The 19,709-nt window shown below is 57.1% G+C and overlaps 1 protein-coding gene and 2 non-coding genes across 11 annotated transcripts in view; all 3 read left to right on the plus strand.

Moving 5' to 3' along the window:
* PRRC2B (proline rich coiled-coil 2B) overlaps window positions 1–17,877 on the plus strand; it is an 86,478-nt gene extending 68,601 nt beyond the window's left edge. For 2 of the 9 annotated variants that reach the window (XM_078061905.1, XM_078061906.1), the window contains exons 18-32: window positions 269–414; window positions 934–1,075; window positions 2,776–2,858; window positions 3,367–3,555; window positions 3,703–3,900; window positions 4,312–4,398; window positions 5,118–5,222; window positions 5,374–5,566; window positions 6,295–6,392; window positions 7,338–7,465; window positions 8,039–8,279; window positions 11,101–11,280; window positions 11,871–11,962; window positions 14,005–14,086; window positions 15,351–17,877. In XM_078061905.1, coding sequence (XP_077918031.1) covers window positions 269–414; window positions 934–1,075; window positions 2,776–2,858; window positions 3,367–3,555; window positions 3,703–3,900; window positions 4,312–4,398; window positions 5,118–5,222; window positions 5,374–5,566; window positions 6,295–6,392; window positions 7,338–7,465; window positions 8,039–8,279; window positions 11,101–11,280; window positions 11,871–11,962; window positions 14,005–14,086; window positions 15,351–15,485 — 2,099 coding nt within the window. In that variant the 3' untranslated portion in view covers window positions 15,486–17,877. Of the gene's footprint in view, window positions 1–268; window positions 415–933; window positions 1,076–2,775; window positions 2,859–3,366; window positions 3,556–3,702; window positions 3,901–4,311; window positions 4,399–5,117; window positions 5,223–5,373; window positions 5,567–6,294; window positions 6,393–6,686; window positions 6,748–7,337; window positions 7,466–8,038; window positions 8,280–11,100; window positions 11,281–11,870; window positions 11,963–14,004; window positions 14,087–15,350 lie in introns of those variants that run through there. The other 7 variants (XM_078061907.1, XM_078061908.1, XM_078061909.1 and 4 more) reach the window with 7 other exon arrangements.
* LOC118551343 (small nucleolar RNA SNORD62) lies at window positions 5,940–6,024 on the plus strand. Its single transcript, XR_004925017.1, has one exon. It is a non-coding gene; the product is annotated as a small nucleolar RNA SNORD62 (small nucleolar RNA).
* Window positions 10,199–10,284, plus strand: LOC118551342 (small nucleolar RNA SNORD62). Its single transcript, XR_004925016.1, has one exon. It is a non-coding gene; the product is annotated as a small nucleolar RNA SNORD62 (small nucleolar RNA).
* Window positions 17,878–19,709: the final 1,832 nt, after the last annotated feature.

Consider the following 19,709-nt stretch of genomic DNA (forward strand, 5'->3'; position numbering starts at 1 on the left):
GTCTCCAGAGACTGCCTTCTTAACTGTAGTGCTTCTCAGGTCTCTGGTTTGGGATAACCGTGCGCTGAGGGGCCGTGGGGAGGGTGTAGAGATCCCAGTGGGATTTCTGTAGACCCCACGAACATGCTCTGCTCCTCGGGGGCATCAAGCCAGTACTGCTCGGCCTTCTGAGCTGAACCGTCCTTAGATACCAGCAGCTGGTAGGGTTGGGTTGTCCTTTTTTCTGATGAATGGAAACACTGTCCCTTTTCATGAAATCTGGGTTCAGATTCCATCATTGAAAACTGCGGGTCCAGCCCCGGGGAGGAGAGTGAGGTGGGCCCCATGGCGGGTGAAGGCTTCATCGAGGTCCTCACCAAGAAGCAGCGCCGTCTGCTGGAAGAAGAGAGAAGGAAGAAGGAGCAGGCCGTGCAGGTAAGGGGGGCGGGGGGTGGGCAGGCTGGTACAGAGAAACCCAGTTCTGAATGAAGACCAAGACAGAAGCGGGGAAGGAGGGAGAACGTCCGTGGCCCCGGGTGTCCTGTGGGAGGAGGTTCTCAAGGAGGGTGGTTTGTCCCTGGTGACAGCAGCAGGACACAGACCTCCATCAGCCCCTTGGAACCCACCTTCCTCCCACTGCTCTGGCCTGTGTGGGATGAGATTTGTCACCCGGCGCGTCACGAGGCTCGGGGACCCTGTCCTCAGACGCCATCCGGGCTGGCCACTGCGCACTCGGCCTCTGTGGTCTGTGTCCGTGGGCCTGGCGGCCCTTCCAGCTGTGGTTTGGTTGGCATTGCATTTACCTGTGGTTGAGGTGTCGAGAGGCGAGCTTTCCAGCACCTCTGGAGCAGTTTCCGTGGTAGGGTTTGGAGGCCCGGGATGCTCCCCTGGGAAGAACCTGTTGTTCTTCATGCTTCACGTCAAGGCTGGACACGTCCCCTTTCTTCTCCTCAGATGCCTGTCAAGGGCCGAGGTCTTTCCTCCCGTATTCCTCCTCGGTTTGCTAAAAAGCAAAACAGCTTGTGCCTGGAGCAGAGCGACGTGACCGTGCCCGGCAGTAGCCTGGGCACCGAGATTTGGGAGAGCAGCGGCCAGGGTAAGAGTTGGGTGCTTGGGCTCAGCTGCTGGGCTCAGGGCTGTCCCCTGCGCCGGGGTCCCTTCTCAGGAGCATCCTGCTTTGGGGCCCTGTATCCGTGGAGCTTTACCTGTTTGCTGCCTCCTCTCCAGAGCCACAGTGTTATTAGATACCATCTCAGCCCCACTTGCGGCTGCAGCCCCCGGACAGAAGTACACTCTCCCTGCCTGAGATTTGGGGCAAGAGCACACCGTTCTGTGTGTGCAGGGGTCTGAACGACGAGAGCCCCCGGCCCTGCCCGTTACCCTTTCATACCCCTGTGCAAGAGCAGCAGGTGACTACGAGGGAGGAGGGGTCAGAAGCTTTCCTGTCTGTGCTGCGAGCCGGCCCCGACCCTAGGCCCTTCTGTCAGTTCCTCCCAATGCTCTCGTAGCAAGACAGGGAGCGGACCTGACTTCTTGGAAAATTTGTTTCCCTGAACTTTTCAAAAAAAAATTTCAAATCCAATGCTCTTTTTCTGGTAATTCTTCATTTTAAAATACAAAACCTATTAATCAAGCAGATTCTTCTTTAAAGACTACTCTGGGCAGAGCCCTGCAGGGTACACAGGTGAATGAAAGGACGCATGATGCCTCACGGGAGCTTAGAGAAATTGTCATTTCCAGTGTGTAATACGGCGTAGCCGAGGCTTCCAGAGCACAGAGCCGCGTGACAGACACCCACAGTTCTGGGTTCTGGGTGTTGATTCTTTGAGTTTTATCACGTTGACCTTGCTTCCAGTACATTGCAAAGTAACACTGGAAGAGGGGCGCCTGGATGGCTCAGGCGGTTAAGCGTCTGCCTTCAGCTCAGGTCATGATCCCAGGGTCCTGGGATTGAACCCCCGAGCGGGGAGCCCGCTTTTCCCTTTGCCCCTCACCCTGTTCGTGCTCTCTACATGCTCCCTCCCTCTCTCTCTCTCTCTCTCTCAAATAGATAAAATCTTTAAAAAAAAAAAAAAAAAAAAAGTAACATTGGAAGAGACCCAACTTTGATTGGAAGTATAATCTCTAAATAAAATATTGATGTCAGATGCTTTGGTTGCACGTGTGAGTGATGCTTATCACACTCTGAACGTCCACAAATACCTGCCGGCTTGTCATTCGGAGCAAACTAGACTCCAGTTGCTTCTGCTCTTGGGCCTTTGCCAAAGGCCAGGATGCTCCAGCGCCTCATCGGCTGCTCAGAGCCAGGGCCCCTGGACCTGAAAACGGCGTGTCAAGTTTTGTGTACATACATGGGGTCTGAGGCTTTTGTGGGAATCTTGCAATGGTCCTGGAGCTAACAGGAGTCGATAATACCGGCCTGAATCTTTGAGAGTCTTTGTGGGAGCTGCCGGCTTGTAGAAATGAATTGTTGGCTTAAGCAAAAGAAAGCTTCACTGCGCAGGGGTAGCGATACGGAATCCTCCCAGATGTGCATGAGAAGCTGCCAGCGAGCCTACTAGAGCATGTAATCGATGAAGGAAAGAGAAGCGTGTTTATTAGAGTCTGACTGAGGATGCTGGGAAGTTGGGTAACGCCAGCCGACTAGCTCCTGTGGATCAGATCTCTCTGGCGTGCCGTTGACGGGACAGGGAGGACAGATGGGCCTGGGTGTGTGTCGGCGGCACCCGGGCTTGTTTCTCCAGCCTGGGGGTTCCTCTGTGATGCGCTGACTCTCTGTCTTGCTCCCTCGGGCAGCCCTCCCCGTTCAGGCCCCGACTAACGACTCCTGGACAAAAGCCGCCACTGCGTTCAACAGCGCTGAGCCTGGCTCTGCCGAGGTGAGTGGCCGCCACCTGCTCGGGGCTGCGCGCGTGCTCACCGCCCCCGTGGCTGGCTCTTCCTGGGCCTCGTGCGCCCAGTGCCTAGCCCGGCTCTCCCTCACCACAGCCACCGAGCCTGGCCCCGGGGCCATCTTCGCAGGCCCTGGCTTGGTGCTCGTCTTCGGCCCTGACCCTCATCTGTGTGAAGGGTCGAGAGTGGGGAATAACCCGGGAGAGTGGGCGACTGGGGCCTCTCCTGCGAGGCTGTGGTGGTGGTCTGTCTGACCTGGGTCACAAGGGGATGAGCTTGGCAGCCGTGTCCCTGGCACCTACTGCGTGTCTTGTGGTTCTGACCGTGTCATCAGTTGTTGGGTACCACTGGCAGGTCAGGGCAGAGGTCGGGACAGCACTGAAAGGGACAGGCATACTGGGGGGATGTGTCTCAGCCACGGGCTTGGTCTTGCTTCCTGCTCCCATGTTGGAGTTTGGGGGTCAGGGCTCTTAACCCATTTTGTGCCTTGCACAGCAGGGTTTTAAGAGCAGCCAGGGGGACAGCGGCGTTGACCTGAGCGCTGAGTCTCGGGAGTCGTCTGCCACCTCCTCCCAGCGCAGCTCCCCGTACGGCGCTCTGAAACCGGAGGACATGAACGGGCCTGGCCTGGAGCCCAAGGCTGACGGCCACAAGGAGCAGGCTCAGAAGCAGTCCGAGCCGAAGGTAAGCTGGAAGTCCATTCACAGAGGCCTGGGCCAGGGCAGGAGGGGCTGTCGTCCTTTGTCATCTTCCCCTCTTCCTAGGGCTCGGAAGCTGGGGGTTGGGGTCCTTCCAGCCTGTGTTTCTCAGCGTCTCTGCTTTTCCATCAAGGATACAGAACAAGGGTCAGGACAGAGCAAGGAGCACAGACCAGGACCCATCGGCAATGAGCGTTCTCTGAAAAACAGAAAGGGCTCGGAGGGGGCCGAGCGGCTGCAGGGGGCCGTTGTCCCGCCTGTTAACGGGGTAGAGATTCACGTGGACTCCGTGCTGCCGGTGCCGCCCATTGAATTTGGAGTCAATCCAAAAGTAAGGCTTGGATGTGTCTCCTTCCCCTCCCCCCCTTCTTTTTATAGTTGGAGAGAGAGCAGGCTGCTGAGACAGGGTTGTCGCCAAGAAAGAGCAGGGAGATTGGAGCTAAACAGTTCTCTCGGGGAGCATATCGGTGTGCTGGACGCGGCAGGTGCTACTGAGCTGCCTTCTAGATTATTCTGCTGACACCAGCCACGTTCTCAGTCTGAGCAGACCAGTTATCTTCACTGTCTCCATTGGGTTGGCCAGTGGGCACAGGCAGGGAGCACAGAGGGAGGGTCGGGGTGGCATCTTTTCTTGGGTGCTGTGTGGTGAATGCTGCTCAGCCGATTTTTTGAGTCACAGAGACTGGATGAAATTAACAAAAGGTGGGCCAGATAATTTCAGTGGTCTCTTCCTCCTCTTCAGGACTCTGATTTCAGCCTGCCGCCTGGTTCTGCCTCTGGTCCTTCGGGGAATCCGGTTGTCAAACTTCAGGATGCCTTGGCCAGTAACGTGAGTCTGCTTCCCCTCCAGGCTCTGTTGTTTCCTGTGCTGGCAGGCCCTGGAGAGACGGGAGCAAGCCTCTTGTGGCGGGGGTGGGGGTGCGGCGGCTCTGAAGCCAGAGGAGGGGACGAACACCAGGTTTGGAGTCAGCCGCCTGACCCGGGTGTGAGGTGTGACATGTTTTCTAGCTGGATGCATGTCCTTGGGCAAGTTGTGTAAACATTGCACACCCTGGTTTTGAGATCTTAAAATGGGGAAATGTAATTCCTAAGGTCTGGTTTATTTGGCATTCTGTGGTTCTCGGATCTTCCACGTTCTGTGGTTGTGTATGTTTGATCCTGCTGGGACGGATGTCTTTATTCTGAGCAGTTTCTCAGAATCCCTGTAATACATTCCTGGGCACTGGGCGTTGTGTGGGAGGGTCTGTTGGCCACATTTCCAAAGAAATGTTACAAGGATCTCTTTTTTAGTTTTCGGGTGGGGAGGCTGAGACAGGACCTGGGATCTCCGAGCTAAGTCCCGGCGCCTCTGTGCTCCGTGGGGTGGGGGCGTGGACGTGGCTCTCCGTGGATTCTGTTGCGGGAATCCGTGAAGGCGTCCATTAGGAGGCTATAACCATGGTGTCTGTTGCTGGCAGCCTCATCCCGGGGGTATTGAGTGCATGTGGCCCAAACTGAAGGGGCATTTTGCTGTGCTGTCGTATTGCATGGTTTCCTTTTCCCCTCCAGGCGGGCTTAACGCAGAGTATTCCCATCCTCCGGCGCGACCATCACATCCAGAGGGCCATCGGCCTCTCCCAAATGTCCTTCCCCACCGCTGACCTCACCCTGAAGGTAAACCAGCGCAGAGCTAGGCGGGGGCCACCTGGGTGCCTTAGCTTGGGAAGGGGCAGGAACAAGCAGCCCTGCCCGCCGTCCCGCGTCCGCCGTCTGCGCTAGCCGCCGCCTCCCTGGTGGTAATTCTTCCGCTCCCCTCACTTTTCAGATGGAGTCCGCGCGCAAGGCTTGGGAAAACTCGCCCAGTTTGCCGGAGCAGAGCTCTCCTGGAGGCGCGGGCTCAGGCATCCAGCCCCCATCGTCTGTGGGAGCCTCCAACGGGGTCAACTACAGCTCCTTCGGCGGAGTTTCCATGCCGCCCATGCCCGTGGCCTCTGTCGCGCCTTCGGCTTCTCTTCCAGGTTCGCCATCCCCTGGCCCGAACCAGCTTTCGGGGTCGCCTCCCTTCGTTCTCAAAAGAGAAACTTGGATTGCTTGAGTTAAGGAGTATGCAGAAGTAGGAGTTTGTTGTAGGTCGGGTGGTCATAGCTTCCCAGGCACTGCGGACAACTTGGCACTTCTGCTTCCCTGGGAAGCAGAGACGGGGCTCGCCGCCAGTGAGTGCTCAGCCCTCTGGGCGAGAAGACTGGCTCTCTGCGGGTTAGCGGATGAGACGAGGTCATACCTGGAAAGTGCTTAGTGTCAGCCAAGCCTTTCATAAGCGGTAGCCACCTTTACCACCATGGTGGTGCTCCGAGGGAGAGGCTGGGGGTTTTGAGGGCCCAGCTGTCAGGGTCCCAGTGATAGAGTCCCTGCAGACCATTCTGATCCTCCACTGTGGACTCAGTGCAGCGGGATAGAGAAGCCAGGGGCCGAGAGCTAGGCCACCTCAGCTGCAGTAGAGCTGCTCCCCAGGGTGTGGGCCGGTGGGCCAGGGGTCCGTGGGAGGGTGGGCTGGAGCCCGTCCCCGCTCCTGGGCCCTGATGCCGCCGTCTGTCCGTGTTCCCCAGCGGGTGAGTCAGTGTGGGCTGCTGGAGCACAGGGCTCTGCGCACGCTCCCTCCCGCTGCCTCCCTGGGAAAGTATGCACGTGCGAACATCCGGGAACAGTGAGATTTGACTCTGTCCTGTCTCTGGGCTTCTGTTTGCAGGCAACCACCTGCCGCCTCTATACCTGGATGGCCACGTGTTCGCAAGTCAGCCCCGCCTGGTTCCCCAAACCATACCTCAGCAGCAGAGTTACCAGCAGGTGATGATAGCAAGCCAGGCGGCCCCGTGGGGGACGGGGGTGCAGCGCACAGTGGAGTTACTTCTTGCGTTGACTTGTGCACTGTCTCGCTTCCTGCGTCCCTCACGTGTAATGCCCAGCTCCCAGCCTGTCCGAGCAGCCAGGAAATGTTCAGTGAACAGACACAGGAGAGATAGGGAAGAGGAATGGAGCCCTGGGCTCCAGACTCTTAGTTTCCCTCTCTCAGAGTTCTTCCTGTGTCCTAGCTGGGGAATTAGCTGAAATGGAATTCTCTTTGGTATCCTTTGGTATCAGGTATCCTTCTGATGAAGAGAAGAAAGGCCTAGAGTCCCAGGCATGGATGCGTTAGAAAGAGGTAGTTTTAGAAACGTGCAGGCGTTTGTTTTCATGCAGGATGGGCGTATTTTCTGTGCTGCAAGGGGCAGATTTCTGGAAGCCTCCCTCCTGAAGCTGGTGTGGGGCCTTCTGATGGTCCAGCACCCCAGGGACCTGTGTGCCAGGATGGTGGGGCCCTTGGGCAGGAGCAGATTTGGGGACCGAGGACAGAGGACTTTGCCTGTCCCGACTTCTTTGTAAAACATATTTTTAAATACCACATCGTTTAGATTTACAAGATGTTGATCTTCACGTAACTGGATCGTACCACATGTATTCCTCATGTACGTGTCCCATCCACCGTTGCTTCCGAAACACACCGCTCTCAGTACCTGTGGCTAGGATTCATTCTTGCTGTTGTACAGAATCCAGTGTAGGAGCATACCAGGGTTTGGGATTGTTACCCATTGTTTGCTTTTTCCCAAGAGCAAGGAAAGCACTGGAAGGACAAGCCCCAGTGTGCATTTGGGGAAGTGTTTCAGCTGCCGTGTGGAGGGGGGTGGGGTGCCGGGGGGGTGGAGAGGCAGCCCGGAGGGCCCTGCGGTTACCTGCCCGGCTTCCCATCCGCAGGCTGCCGCTGCCCAGCAGATCCCACTTTCCCTTCACACGTCTCTGCAGGCTCCAGCCCAGCTGGGACTGAGGGGCGGGCTCCCTGCCTCCCAGGCTCAGGAGATCTTCAGCTCCTTACAGCCCTTCAGGTGAGATGCAGCCAGGGATGCCCACCTCCCAGGCCTGTGGGCTCGCTCCCTTTGTTGTGCGGCTGCTCCACGCTTTTCTGCTTTGGGGGGGTTGGAGGGGGTGGTCACAGTCCCTTTCAGAGTCATTATTAACTGCCGCAGGAGCTGCGTGGGCCTGATGGTCCTCCGTAGGCCTTGTTTTTTCTTTCCACGTCATCCTGCCCCTTCCCAGCCCTTCCCCGTCCTCCCTTCTCGCCGGTCACGACCCTTGGTCTGCTCTTTCCATGAGTCTGAAATCCTGGGCCTCTGGCATCACACAGGTTTTCCCTGCGTTGGACAGCCTGGACATGTGATCTAGTGACGCTCAAACTGGCTCCTAGACCAGCAGCATCCACACCATCTTTGGAGCCTGTTGTAAATGCAGATTCTCAGGCTCTGTCCCAGACCTCCTGAGTCAGAAACTCGGGGCGGGGGGTGGTGAGGCCAGCAGTGTGGGTTTTAGCAAGCCCTCCGGGGGGTCGTGGTGTGTGCTCTTATTTGAGGTCTTGCTGTTGTGCTCCCACCCCTGACCCACTGTCTGTCTGGCTCTTGCAGATCTCAGGTGTACATGCATCCCAGCCTGTCACCGCCCAGCACCATGATCCTCTCTGGAGGCACAGCCCTGAAGCCTCCGTACTCGGCCTTCCCAGGCATGCAGCCCTTAGAGATGGTGAAGCCCCAGTCTGGCTCCCCCTACCAGCCCATGAGTGGGAACCAAGCCCTGGTCTACGAGGGCCAGCTGGGTCAGGCTGCAGGCCTGGGCGCCTCCCAGTTGTTGGACTCCCAGCTCCCACAGGTCAGGAATTCAGTCCCTCCTGCCCAGAGCACTGGGCCTCTTTCGTTCATGATTGGTTTTCCTTTTTATCTGCCTCTTGATGTGTGATTTGCTGCTTGTAATCTTGTGGCTGATCCTTGGGCTGCTAGAACGGGGGGGCCAGGTCCTCCTCCCCTTGGGAACGGTCCCATCTCCTATTTATCCCCTGAGAACACTGCTTCTCCCACAGCCTCTCCCCACCCTCGTCCCGGGGGGCTTGGAGATGGGGTGCATGTCCTGGCGTATCCACTGATGCTTCTAGACCTCTCTCCCTCCCTTTTCCCCAAAACTCCAGCTCTGGAGCCCATACTCCACTGCCCCAGTGTCCTGTGTGTTGCTGTGATTCCACACAGTGAATCCAGTGTTGGCCCCGCATCTTCCTCACAACCGTCAGCAGTGTTGGACGGCTTTGAGGGTCACTCCTCCCCTGCTTTGGCCCCTGACTCAGGCTCCCCAACACAGTTCCTAATCTAGCCACTGGTGGTTTTGATGTCTGCATAGATGATTGCCTGGTCTCTGTTCCATGGCCCCTTTACCCCCCCCCACCCCCACCCCAGTGCTCCGCTGTGCTCACGGTCCCCAGGCTGGTCAGTGCCAGAAGCAGTCCCTCTTCCGTCATCTCAAGCTTAAGGGGCTTACCAGTCACCAGCTCTGCTGTTCTGGCTCTCCCCGTCTAGTGCCCCAGCTCCGGCCACCCGTTTACCACCTGCCCCTGTGGGCTCACTTCCTTCCCTGCCCAGCTTAGCGGAGCTGTCCTGTTGCATTTGCCCTCAGCGCCCCCTCCGGTGTTCTCACCTTGGTAAAGTCCAGTCCTGGGTCTGCACAGCCGTCTGCGCCTACGGAAAGCCAGACCCGCTCGGGCTACGCGCAGCCAAGCACCAACAGCCACCTTCGGGAGTGTCCATGTCCCCGCACTCGGGCCCGTCAGTCCCCTGCCCTCACTGCCGGTTTCAGACTTGCAACTTTCTCCTTGCCGCCTTCCACCTGCGGGATCTTGCTTCCCGTGTCACTAGAGAAATACAAGCAGTGACAAAATGAGATCTTGTACAGAGTGCCCCCTCCCGGGTCTCCTGCCCCAGGGGTGGGCTGGCCGTGCCTGGGAGAGGCCCTTCCAGCCAGGCTCCTGCTGGGTCCCTCACACGCACTGCAGGGCCGCCCTCCACGGAGGAGGAGGAGCCTCCTGTTTACACCCAGCCGACCCTATTATTCCACTCATTAAAGAGACCCAAAAAACCCATGAAACTTTTTTTTAAGGACACCAGTCGATTCCTGATGGTTATTTTTTACTCTCATGCTGCTGACCCATCGGCAGCACTTGACCCAGAGGATGCTCATAACCCCCTGGAATCGTGTTCTTCGCTCTGGTTTGCAGGCACCATCCTGGTGAAAACCTCTTCCTCATCTGCGGGGTCTGCAATCTCCCCGTGCCCCCTGGGCTCTGCCCTCCAACCTCTGTCTGGTCCTGTGGCTCTAAGTCCCATCAAAACTTGGGTCTTCCCAGTCCCACCAGGTGTCTGATTTCCAGCCCGTGGGCTGCCTGTCACTTCTGCTCTGGCGTCTTACGGCATCTGCAGCCTGATGCGCGAAGCATCAAGTCCGAAACCGGATTTTTCTCCCGGCCCTTCTGGCTGTCTCGTCCATGTCACCCATGGGTCCCCACTTGCCCTCACACCCCCTCTGATCCTTCAGCGGGAACTTTTGGCTCTACCTTTAGAAAGTATTCAGATTCTAGCCATTTCTTGGGCCCAGTAGTCTGTTCTCAACACGGCAGCCAGGTTGCCCCCTAAAACCAAGTCTGGCCACCCCACACACTCCAAAGCATAGCGCCGTCCTCCTCTTCGTCCCGCACCCTGTCATGTGCAAGGGGGAGTGTGGGGTCTGGAGGCTCTGGCTGCCACTCGTCTCCATGATGCAATTCCAGTAGATCCTTCTGACCCCCCACTGTGGACTCAATGCACGGGGGATGAAGAGGAAAGTGACTGAGAGACAAGTGGCTTCCCTGCCCCGGTCCTGAGTCTCCAGGCCCCCCTCCCTGTCACCCACGTGGTGCTGGACTTGAGAAGTGGTCACGAGAGCTTGCTGTCACCACCCCCCCCCATACACACATGTTCTGCTGCCATTAATAATAGCCTTCAGAAGGATCCAAGAGTCTCCAGTTCCAGGAACCCTGAACCCCAGAACCCAGTTGAGTTTTCCATCACCTTTAGAGGCAAAACAGTAAAGGGGTTTTGCCTTTTTGTGGCTGGAAAAGGAGTACGTAGATACACATCCGTACAGCGTCCGTTTCTGGGGATTTGCTTGGACATTACTTGCCAAGAAGCCCCCCTGACCTTCTCTAAGTCTTCCCCGCCCCCACGCACAGGGGGTTTGCTGCCTGCACTCCCCATGCTGGGTCCGCGTCCGGTGCGGCCCTGTCCTCGCTGCTCCCTGGGTCTCACCATGTCCTTGTGCTTCCCCTGGTGCACATAGCGTGCACTCGGCAAACCTTGGCTGGGCAAAAGCAAGAAGGTCTGGGGTGCACGTGTCCCTGTGCAGCTCTGGAGAGGAGCCGCTCGCATCCCACGCTCACCCCAGGAGCACCTCACAGCGTGGCACCTGCTGGCACAGCCCTGAGCTTGTCTTCTCCACCTGCCTGGTTCCGGTGGCCAGACTTGCCCTGCCTTCGAGGGCGTGCCCTAGCGGAAATCCCGAACTGTCTTACCTGAAGTATAGCGTATGTCTGCTCTCGGGGCCACGTGTAAACAGTAGCTTATGGCTTCCTCCCCGACATCCGTTCTTCCTCTTGACTGTCCCTGTCCTCCAGCAGCTGACGATGCCGCTCCCTGGCTCCCAGCTCCCCCTGCCGCGGTACGGCTCTGGACAGCAGCCCCTGATTCTGCCACAGTCCATCCAGCTGCCGCAGGGGCAGAGCCTCTCTGTCGGGGGCCCCCGAAGAATCCTTCCACCCGGCTCCCAGCCTTCGGTCCTTAACACCAGCAGAGAGGTAAGGAGGACTCCATCCTGCTGCGTCCTGGGGAGAATCGTTGCTAGCTAGTCAGGAAGCCTGTTGGGGCAGAAAGGGCCAGGGGTTGGGGTGCAAGCTCTTGGCCTCACCAGACCACTGGTTTCCTGCTCGTGGTGAAGTCCTCTAGGAACCCCACGGTGGGGCTCCTTGGTTCCCGTGTAAGCTAGTTGCATGAGCCGAGACCCAGAGCAGAAGGGAAAGGGGTGTGTGGGGGTGATGCCTGGGGCCGATGGGCCAGGGGAGCTGTGATGGGGCCGTCTTAGAGACTGGTCCCAGACATCCCCATAGAGCGTGTCTAGGACTGGGGTCCAGGCTCTGCTGATGGCCCATCCTGGTGGGGCACAGTCCTCTCTCCCCACCCCACTTCAAGAGAACAAAAACGGGACAGTTCTTGTTTCCAAGAATTGCCTCTCAAGCCTAGACTTGAGGGGAAGGGGAGTGCTGATTCCTTTAGACGATCCCTCTCTCCCTGGAAATTCTCATTGGCTCTGCACAGGGTGGTGGGTCAGTGAGGGCTGGGCATCTCCAGGGCCATCAAACGACCACTCATTCCTTCTTGGTGTCTTCAGTCCTCTCAGATGGAGATGAAGGGCTTCCACTTTGCCGACAGTAAACAGAATGTTCCTTCAGGAGGCTCCGTGCCGTCACCACAGACTTACAGGTAAAGAAATGCCCTGGGGGTCGGATGCTGCGTCACCCAGTACTTGGTCTAGACAGGACTCAGTGGTTCAGAAGAGTCTTAGGGGCCCAGGGAGAGCCGTAGAGGGACATTGAGGCCGGGTCCCCTTTGAGGCCATGTGTCACCTTGAAGTTTCAGTGTTGGGACACACTCATGTTTTAGTTAACCGCGGGGAAATCAGGAACTTGGTTTTGCTTCTAGTTATCATAATAAAATGCTCTGGTTTGGGAGAGCTTTCTGGAAAGGTAGGAAAAGGAATGGCTGACATTTTAATAGTGTGAGGCTTGACCTATTCACAGCTTTCTCACCAGATTTTCCAAAGGATTCAGTGGCCAGGGAAGTGCACTCCCTGGAAGGCAAGGAGAATTTCCTTTCCCGGGGCTGCATGTTCCCCGCACGGGCCTCGCGGGGCCGTCAGTGCCTCTCACTGCACGGACTGGCCCCTTCTCTTTGCGTCCTCGGTCTCGGTCTCTGCCTCCAGTAACTGTCCCAGGTCCCTTAACTGGATTTGGAGGTGGCTTCGGATGAGTCCCGGTACTGAATTGCTTACTATACTAGAAAGTTGAAGAACCTCTGGTTCCACGGAGCTGCTGGCCCCTGAGGAGGAGTGTGCCGGGAGGGGCAGGCAGCGTGCTCCGGCCTGGGGCCCGCGGGTGGGTGCAGTTGGCTCTTGATGGACGTGGGAGATGCCTGGAGCGCCCTCCTGTTTGTAAGTGAGTAGAACAGACACGCGTGATTTGCGGCGCTCCATGAGGTTAGCAGCAGGGCTCCAGGGCGCCCCAAGGTCCCTCTGGGGGCACACAGCCGCCCTCCAATCGGGCAGCACTCCCGCAGATCAGAGCACCATCTCGTCCTCCTGCTCTGGAAGCGTCGAGGCCGGGTCCTCGTCCCTCCCGTCTGCCCCGTCATTCCACACTCCACCTGCATTTCCAGAGAAAGGCATTTGTGGGACCTTTTCCCCATTCCATCATCTTTTCTGTTCTTACTTTACCCTCTTGGCTTCATTTATTTTTGTTTATCAGTTTGTTTTGTGGTCTGACCATATTTTTCATGTAGGCCCAAACAACAGAACTGTATGAAAAGTACAGGTAGATAGCAACACAGAATGATGAGTATCATCCGGAGTGATGAGGGCAGCTCTGTGGATAAGCAGATGCTGTCCCCCTGCTGCCGCGGGCGGCCGTGAGCAGCTTCTGGCCGCAGAGGCAAACCCAGAGCTGACAGAGCCGCCCGTGTCTGGTGAGCGTAGGAGAGACGGCAGTGGGCTCTTTGGAGAACATGTAGACGATAGAAGCCTTCACGATGGCCTTTGTTTTGTTGGTGCTGTGGCGGGGTGGGGAAAATTGGTGTATTTTTATAGAACGGTGTTGCCCAAGTTTTCTGGAAACAGGGCTTCTGAAGCATGCCCTGCCAAAAAAGGGTTCCCTGGTCAGACACTGGGGGGGCATGCTTGGGGGTCGTGGCCCTCGGCACAGGGTCTGGGCACCCCCACTGTCGAGGGTCCTGAGGAACTCCGCACACAGCTCTTCTCAAGCTTTTGACCCTTAGTCAACATCCAGGAGAACTGGTTGTCTGGTCAACGGAACACATTCGGAAAGATGTTCCGACAGATTTTTGTTCCTTTCGGTTTTTCTCCCCCCCCCCCCCCCCCCCCCCGCCTAAAAAAGTGAAAACTAGGAATAAACTTGACACCATTCTGAAATCTGCTTCATAGACCGTTGGTGTGGGTCACAGAGTCCCGTTGGTCCAGACCCTCTAGACCCCGAGAGACGGTCAGTGCCCGTCTACCTGTCCGGTCAGTGTCTGCCCGCAGCCAGGGCCTCGGCCCCTTTGCCCTCGGCCCCTTTGCCCTCGGCCGTGTCTCTATGACCTGCCCCGGCGCCCTCTGCACTCCGCTATCTGAGGTCTTGGCTTTCCTCCATCCGAGAGGGCGCCACCCGAGCCAGGGCCGCGCCGTGTGCTAGGCTTGACTCGGTTTCTCTGGCGACGCGTGTGTTCTCACCCCCTGCCTTTGGTTTTTTCAGGCCTAGCTCTGCTAGCCCCAGTGGGAAGCCCTCTGGATCAGCAGTTAACATGGGCTCTGTGCAGGGACACTACGTTCAACAGGTAGAAGATGGCTTTCCAGACCCTCCAGCCCCGGACGCTTAGGCCCGTCTCCAAGCGCCAAAAGAGAAGGGACTGTCCAACCCATTTGAGTGCTCCTCTTAAAAAGAGAGACGTGCCCTAGCGCTTAGAGCGTGGCGCCGGGAGCCGGCAGCCCGAGTCCCTCCTGGCGAAGGCATTTCTCCTCTTGGTGGGCGTCTGGATCCTTCCTTGTCCTGCAGAGAAGGGAGGATGCGGATTCCTCTGAGGAGGTGGCGCCAAAGGTGGACCCTCCCTCCATAGCGATTTGGGCTGTGAAGGCGCTGGGACTCGGTTAGGTCTGTGGGTCAGCTCTAGAAGCCGCGTGTGTGTGCGTGCGCGTGCTGTAGCTCTAGTAAGTGCTGTGTCTCGTCTCTGTCTTGGCTGGGTGGGAGTACCCGTGGAACGCCGCTTTCCCATTTTGTAACAAAAGGGGTTTCTCAGTGTCTTTGCCTTCAGGCACTGTTCTCGGCGGCTACTCTAAAATGCAGTGGCGCTCCAGAGCTCACACACGGCAGGCGTGGCTTTTTATTAAAACCGCATTCCTGGCTGATGGAGGCGGACGTTTGATCGCTCATTACGCTCCTCCTAACTTGGTTCCCCGGAGGGTCGCTCCTTGAATTGCTTGGACTGAGCTGCTAAAGCTTTCTTGCAGAGTTCACACCCCGGTGGGGGGCAGAGTCGAGGCTGACCGCAGACCTGCAGGTTAATGGGACCCTGAGTGGGAACCTTGAGGCCAAATGAGGGTCCTGGGAAAAGGTTTCTGGAGAGCAGGAGTTGGGGGGGGTGGTTGTCGAAGATCGGGGAGGACCAAGTCCATGTAGTGGCCCCGTGCCCCTCGGTAAACATTCGGGAGTTCCAGTTGTGGGGTGCACTTGGGTGTGCTCGGGGGCTTTTTGCCCTTGCGGCATGAGGTGCACTGATTTGAGAAGGTCCTTCCAAGTTGGCCTTGGATGTGCCACTCTTGCAGAGGCCTGTGGCCATCACGGGGTGCTTCCCGGAGGACCAAGCATCTTCCTGCCTCCCTGAATCACTGCCCTCAGCACCCGTGGGAGGGGAACAGCAGCTCATGCCTGTGTCCTTCCTCGAGGAGGTCCTTCTCAGTCTGGTCCTTCCACCAAAGGATGGCCCTCTTAGGGTAGCTTTCCTCTGTGACTCAGGAGCAGGCAGGGGGCAGTGGGAGCTATGTATCCAGACGGATGTTTCTGCATAAGGGTAACTGTCTCTGTCCCCATTCATCTGTCCAAAGGCCAAACAACGAGTGGATGAAAAACCCAGCCTGGGAGCCGTGAAACTGCAGGAGGCCCCCTCGGCTGCCTCCCAGATGAAGCGAACAGGAGCAATCAAGCCTCGGGCGGTCAAAGTGGAGGAGAGCAAGGCCTGAAGGTGCTTGGCCACGCCTCGACCCCCCCCACCCCCCCGGAGGACAGGGCCGCCGCTCCGCCTTGACACAGCCAGACGCTCGGACATCTCGGACATCTCACCAGATCCACCGTCCAACCACCTGGCCCGGACTGAGAGACCTCCCTTCCCTTGTCCACTCCCGAAAGCTCCGTTGTCCAACAAGCTTGCCCCCGTGGATATGTGGCACTGACCTGCTCGCTTTACTACGAAGCAAACAAGCAAGCAAACGACCCCATCCCCACGTTGTCCCCGTCTCCTGTCCACAGTGACTGTGGAGTGACTCGAGCCTTTGTGCAGTACAGATGATCCCGCCCCTCCCCGTCCCACCCCTCCGCCAGGGCGCTTTCTCTGCAGCGCTTCCCACCCCCACCCCCCCACCCCCCCACCCCACCCCAGGCACAGTGGTTTGGCAGCAGGGCCATTTTAGTTTGAGGCTTTTTGTTTTAAAAAGCAACTAAAGTTTTTACAAAGGAGAAAGGAAAAGAAAACAAAAACAAGCTATGTGTGCATAGCTGAACTTTTCTACGTTCTTCTCCATCTTCTCCCTCACCCCTCCTCTGTCCCAGTCCCACACTTCCCCCTCTCTCCTGGGCCACTGGGCCATCCCCGCCATATCTTAACACAGGACTCTTGGGCAGACGTCCCCCCCGCACGCTCTCTGTGGGTTAACCGGTTGCGGGTGCTCACAGAAAACATGGAGGCCACGCCGGGGGGCAGCTCCGTGCTCGGGAGCAGTGAGGGAGAGAGGCAGGTGAGGTTGCTGTCACGGTTGGGTTGCAGCCTCTGGCCTGATGGTCGACTGCTGGAGCTTAGGGGCATTTTTAGTGTAATCATGACATAGAATTTCTGTCCTGGACTCTGTTAAAGCCAGTGGACATGCTGACCACGGGGCAGCTGAGGTAAATCATGGAGATACAGAGTCCCTGGTGTTTCCCGGCGCGGCCCGGGTGGTGCCAGCTGACAGCCCCACTGGCCCCATGCAGGCCTCTGCGTCTGGGGCTCTGGCACCTGGGGGCTGCTGTTTGACCTGCACGCCCTTCCATGAAGCCTTCCATAACGTGCCCTCCTCCTCTCCTCCTGAGCCTGTCTCTTGTCTGGATCCTCCTGTCCCGCCACCTTTCACACAGCTCGCCCCCGGAAACCGTGAGACTCCCTCCCGTGGGGACGGGCACGGACGGCTGGCTGCTGGGGTCTGCGGCAGGGGCGTGCGGCCCGGAAGGCTGCTCCCACCGGCAGACCTGGGGGGCTGGGCCAGAGGGGCCTGAGCTGGGCTGTGGGCCGCCTGGGAGAAAAGTGTGTAGCAATGCCGCTAGCAAAATATTTGTGTGAGCCATTTTATGCTGGCTTTTTGTTGTTTCTTCTTAAAATAAGACCTAGAAGGAAATCATCCCCGATTTTGTCATTCCAAGGAGAGGGGAAGGGAACTGTCAAGTTTTGCACATGCTCTTCGGGGTAACTAAGCGGCCAGCCACGTTCCTAAACGAGTTGCTGCCTGCCACCGCCGGGGGCTCCAGGGAGGGCCTGGCCCAGAGCACGGGCAGTAGGTGGGTGGGGACGCGCCCCGCAGAGCGCACCCTCGGGCCCCCGCAGCTGCGTGATGCCCGCGCTCTGAGCGCTGTGTCCGGCGTGGAACCGGGAGCGGCGCGCGGAACTCCTCGGGGCCCTGTACTGCTTTCAGGAAGCGGGGCTCGTCCCGCCAGCGAGAGTGCGGGGCGGACGCGGGGGTCCTCCGGAGAGGGCCGGTGGTCTTGGCAGATGCTCTAGTGCTTCGTCGACAGCTTTGCGCTCCCCTTCTGCCTCCACCCTCACTGCGCGCTCCTACCAGCTGGTCCCCTTCAGGCCGGAATCTTGTTTCTGAGGTCCCTTCTCCGACGGCTGCTCGCTTGACGAGTTGCCCGCACTCACCTGCCCTGTGTGCTCATCTGCTCTCTCTTCCCTGCGGGTGTGTGATTGCCGTCCCCGTGACCAGCTGCTCTGCCCTGTCCCCCCTCTGCTGCCCCTGCGGGAGCCACACACGCTCGCCGCCGCCCGAGCACTCAGCAACACGGCCAGGCCCGCACACCGAATTCCAGGGTGCATTGTATGTCAGAAGGAAAGAAAGGTTTTTCTCATTTTGAAATACAACAGAACAGCCCCGGATGCTGTTCCAAGCTCAAGGTGTTGTACCCTTCCGGTGGACCTGCCGTCAGCGCGACAGAGCTTCCTGGTTGAGAAAGAGTAAAAACAAAAGGTCACCTGTTCGCCAGCCCTTTCCTCTACCCCTGTATTTTCTCTCCTCCCCCTCCCCAATAAAAACAGAAAACACTAGAATTTATTTATATGTATTGATGTTGTAGGTCTAGGTGAAAAAAAGTAAATGTTTCACTGCTCTATTTATATATAATGTCTGAATTATTCTGTGCAGGAAAGGCCAGGAAATTGCATGTGAAGTTCAGTGCATTCACCACCTCTGTGTGCCCGAGCTGCGGTCTCTTTCCCACTAAGATACAGATTTTAAATTGGGCTTGGGGCAGAGGGCAGGTCTGAGGCCTGCCTGACCCCGCATCCCTTCCTCGGTCTGATGAAATGCAGTTTTTAGTGCAGAGAGGTTTTAAGGTGCAATTATCTCTTTTCACGTGGTTTTAGAACCAAGCTCAAGGTAATAGGGCTTAGGGTCTTAGTCTGGTTTCAAACCCCCATCCTTAGAGTGCAAATCCATGGGGAGGCCTCTGCCAGGATGCCATGGGGCTTTTGGTGGGAACAGGTGAACACCAGCACTTACCTTTCTGGGGCTGCTGAGATTGGGGTGGAGGGGGAGTGGCGGGGGTTGGGGTCAGAACCCTGTCACTGCACCTCTCCCTCCCTTCTGATGATGGCAGCCTGGCCCTGGCCATTGATGGTGCAGCCTGTTGCTTGGCAGCCAGTGACCCTGCAGTAGTGTCTGTCCAGTGTCAACTGCTCAGTGGGGTGACATCCTGGAGTGTGGGGTCGAGTGTTCAAGAGGCATACACCCCCCCTTGAAAACCTCTCTGCCAGTTATATTTGGTCTGGTTTTCTTTAGTGTTGCTTCCCCCTTTTTAGTCCACATTGTTGTTTTCAAACTTGGAATTCATACACTTCTGGCTCTGGGTTCCTTATGAGGGAAAACAGAGAATGACTTATTCAGAAATTGGTTGAGTTCCAAAGATGTGGTCATTCCAGCCACTTGGAGGGGTATTGGGGAATCTTGTGAAGTACTGACCTCGGGTCTCTTCAGCTATGCCCTCGCTCTCCTGTCTTCTGGATCTGCCCTCTGGATGGGTGATGAGGTTTGTGACTGATGCTCAGAGCCAAGGAGGCTGAGGGTGTGCACACGAGTGCACGGCCGTGTTCAGAAATGGCCCACTGAGGCAGTGCGTGGCAGACTGGTGAAGCCCCTCCCTGCTGTTTGGTTCCCCTCCACCAAGTAGCTGCATGTTGCCTCTCAAATATGTATTTGTCCCTTTTCACTGCTTGCAGAGCAAGCCTGGGTTAGGTGGTCTGTGGGAAATGGCCTTTGACAACTAAGGGCACTAGAGTGTTTGTGCTTTGTCATGTTCTGTGCTGAATGGGAAATGCAGACTTCCAGAAAGCCAGCTCTTCCTGCTTGAAAACATGAGATGGACCCAAGAGATCACCTGGGACTGGGTGGCTCAGTGTTGGGGTCAGGCACTGTGCGCTAGCCATGCCCTCCATCAGGACCACCAGTGCATACTTGGCTAGTGCTCTTCCGGGCGCCTCTGACCTTGCCGTTCACCATCTTCCCACCCTGGCCGGGTGGCTGTGTCCCCGGGACCCTGTCTTCAGCATGTTATGAAGCCTCAGAGAGGAAATGTCTATGAAGGCTCTGGGTGGATGACTTTCTTCCATGGTTTAAAGGGGATACTGTACTTTGAGCTTTTGACCTCATGCCTTGCGTAGTAAAAAGGGTTTGGGTTTTTTGTTGTTGAGGGTTTTTTGTTCCCTTTTGTTTTGGCCTTTCCTCTTTGTCTTTTCATGTAGACCAGATATTTGAAAGGGCAGACGATGGCTAAAGGTGTAATGTGCAGCTTGTTTATATATTTTCTGGGAAGCTTTTGCCTTGGATGGGAAATGGAATCATGGATTCAGCAGGCCATGGTGGTACACGCACCCTTTGCCCTTCCCTCCGGATCAGTACCTATTGTTTCTCCTTTCAAATATGTGATTGTACTAGCTCTTTCCATAT

This window comes from Halichoerus grypus, chromosome 14 (genome assembly GCF_964656455.1).
Source record: "Halichoerus grypus chromosome 14, mHalGry1.hap1.1, whole genome shotgun sequence".
Classification (NCBI taxonomy): domain Eukaryota; kingdom Metazoa; phylum Chordata; class Mammalia; order Carnivora; family Phocidae; genus Halichoerus; species Halichoerus grypus.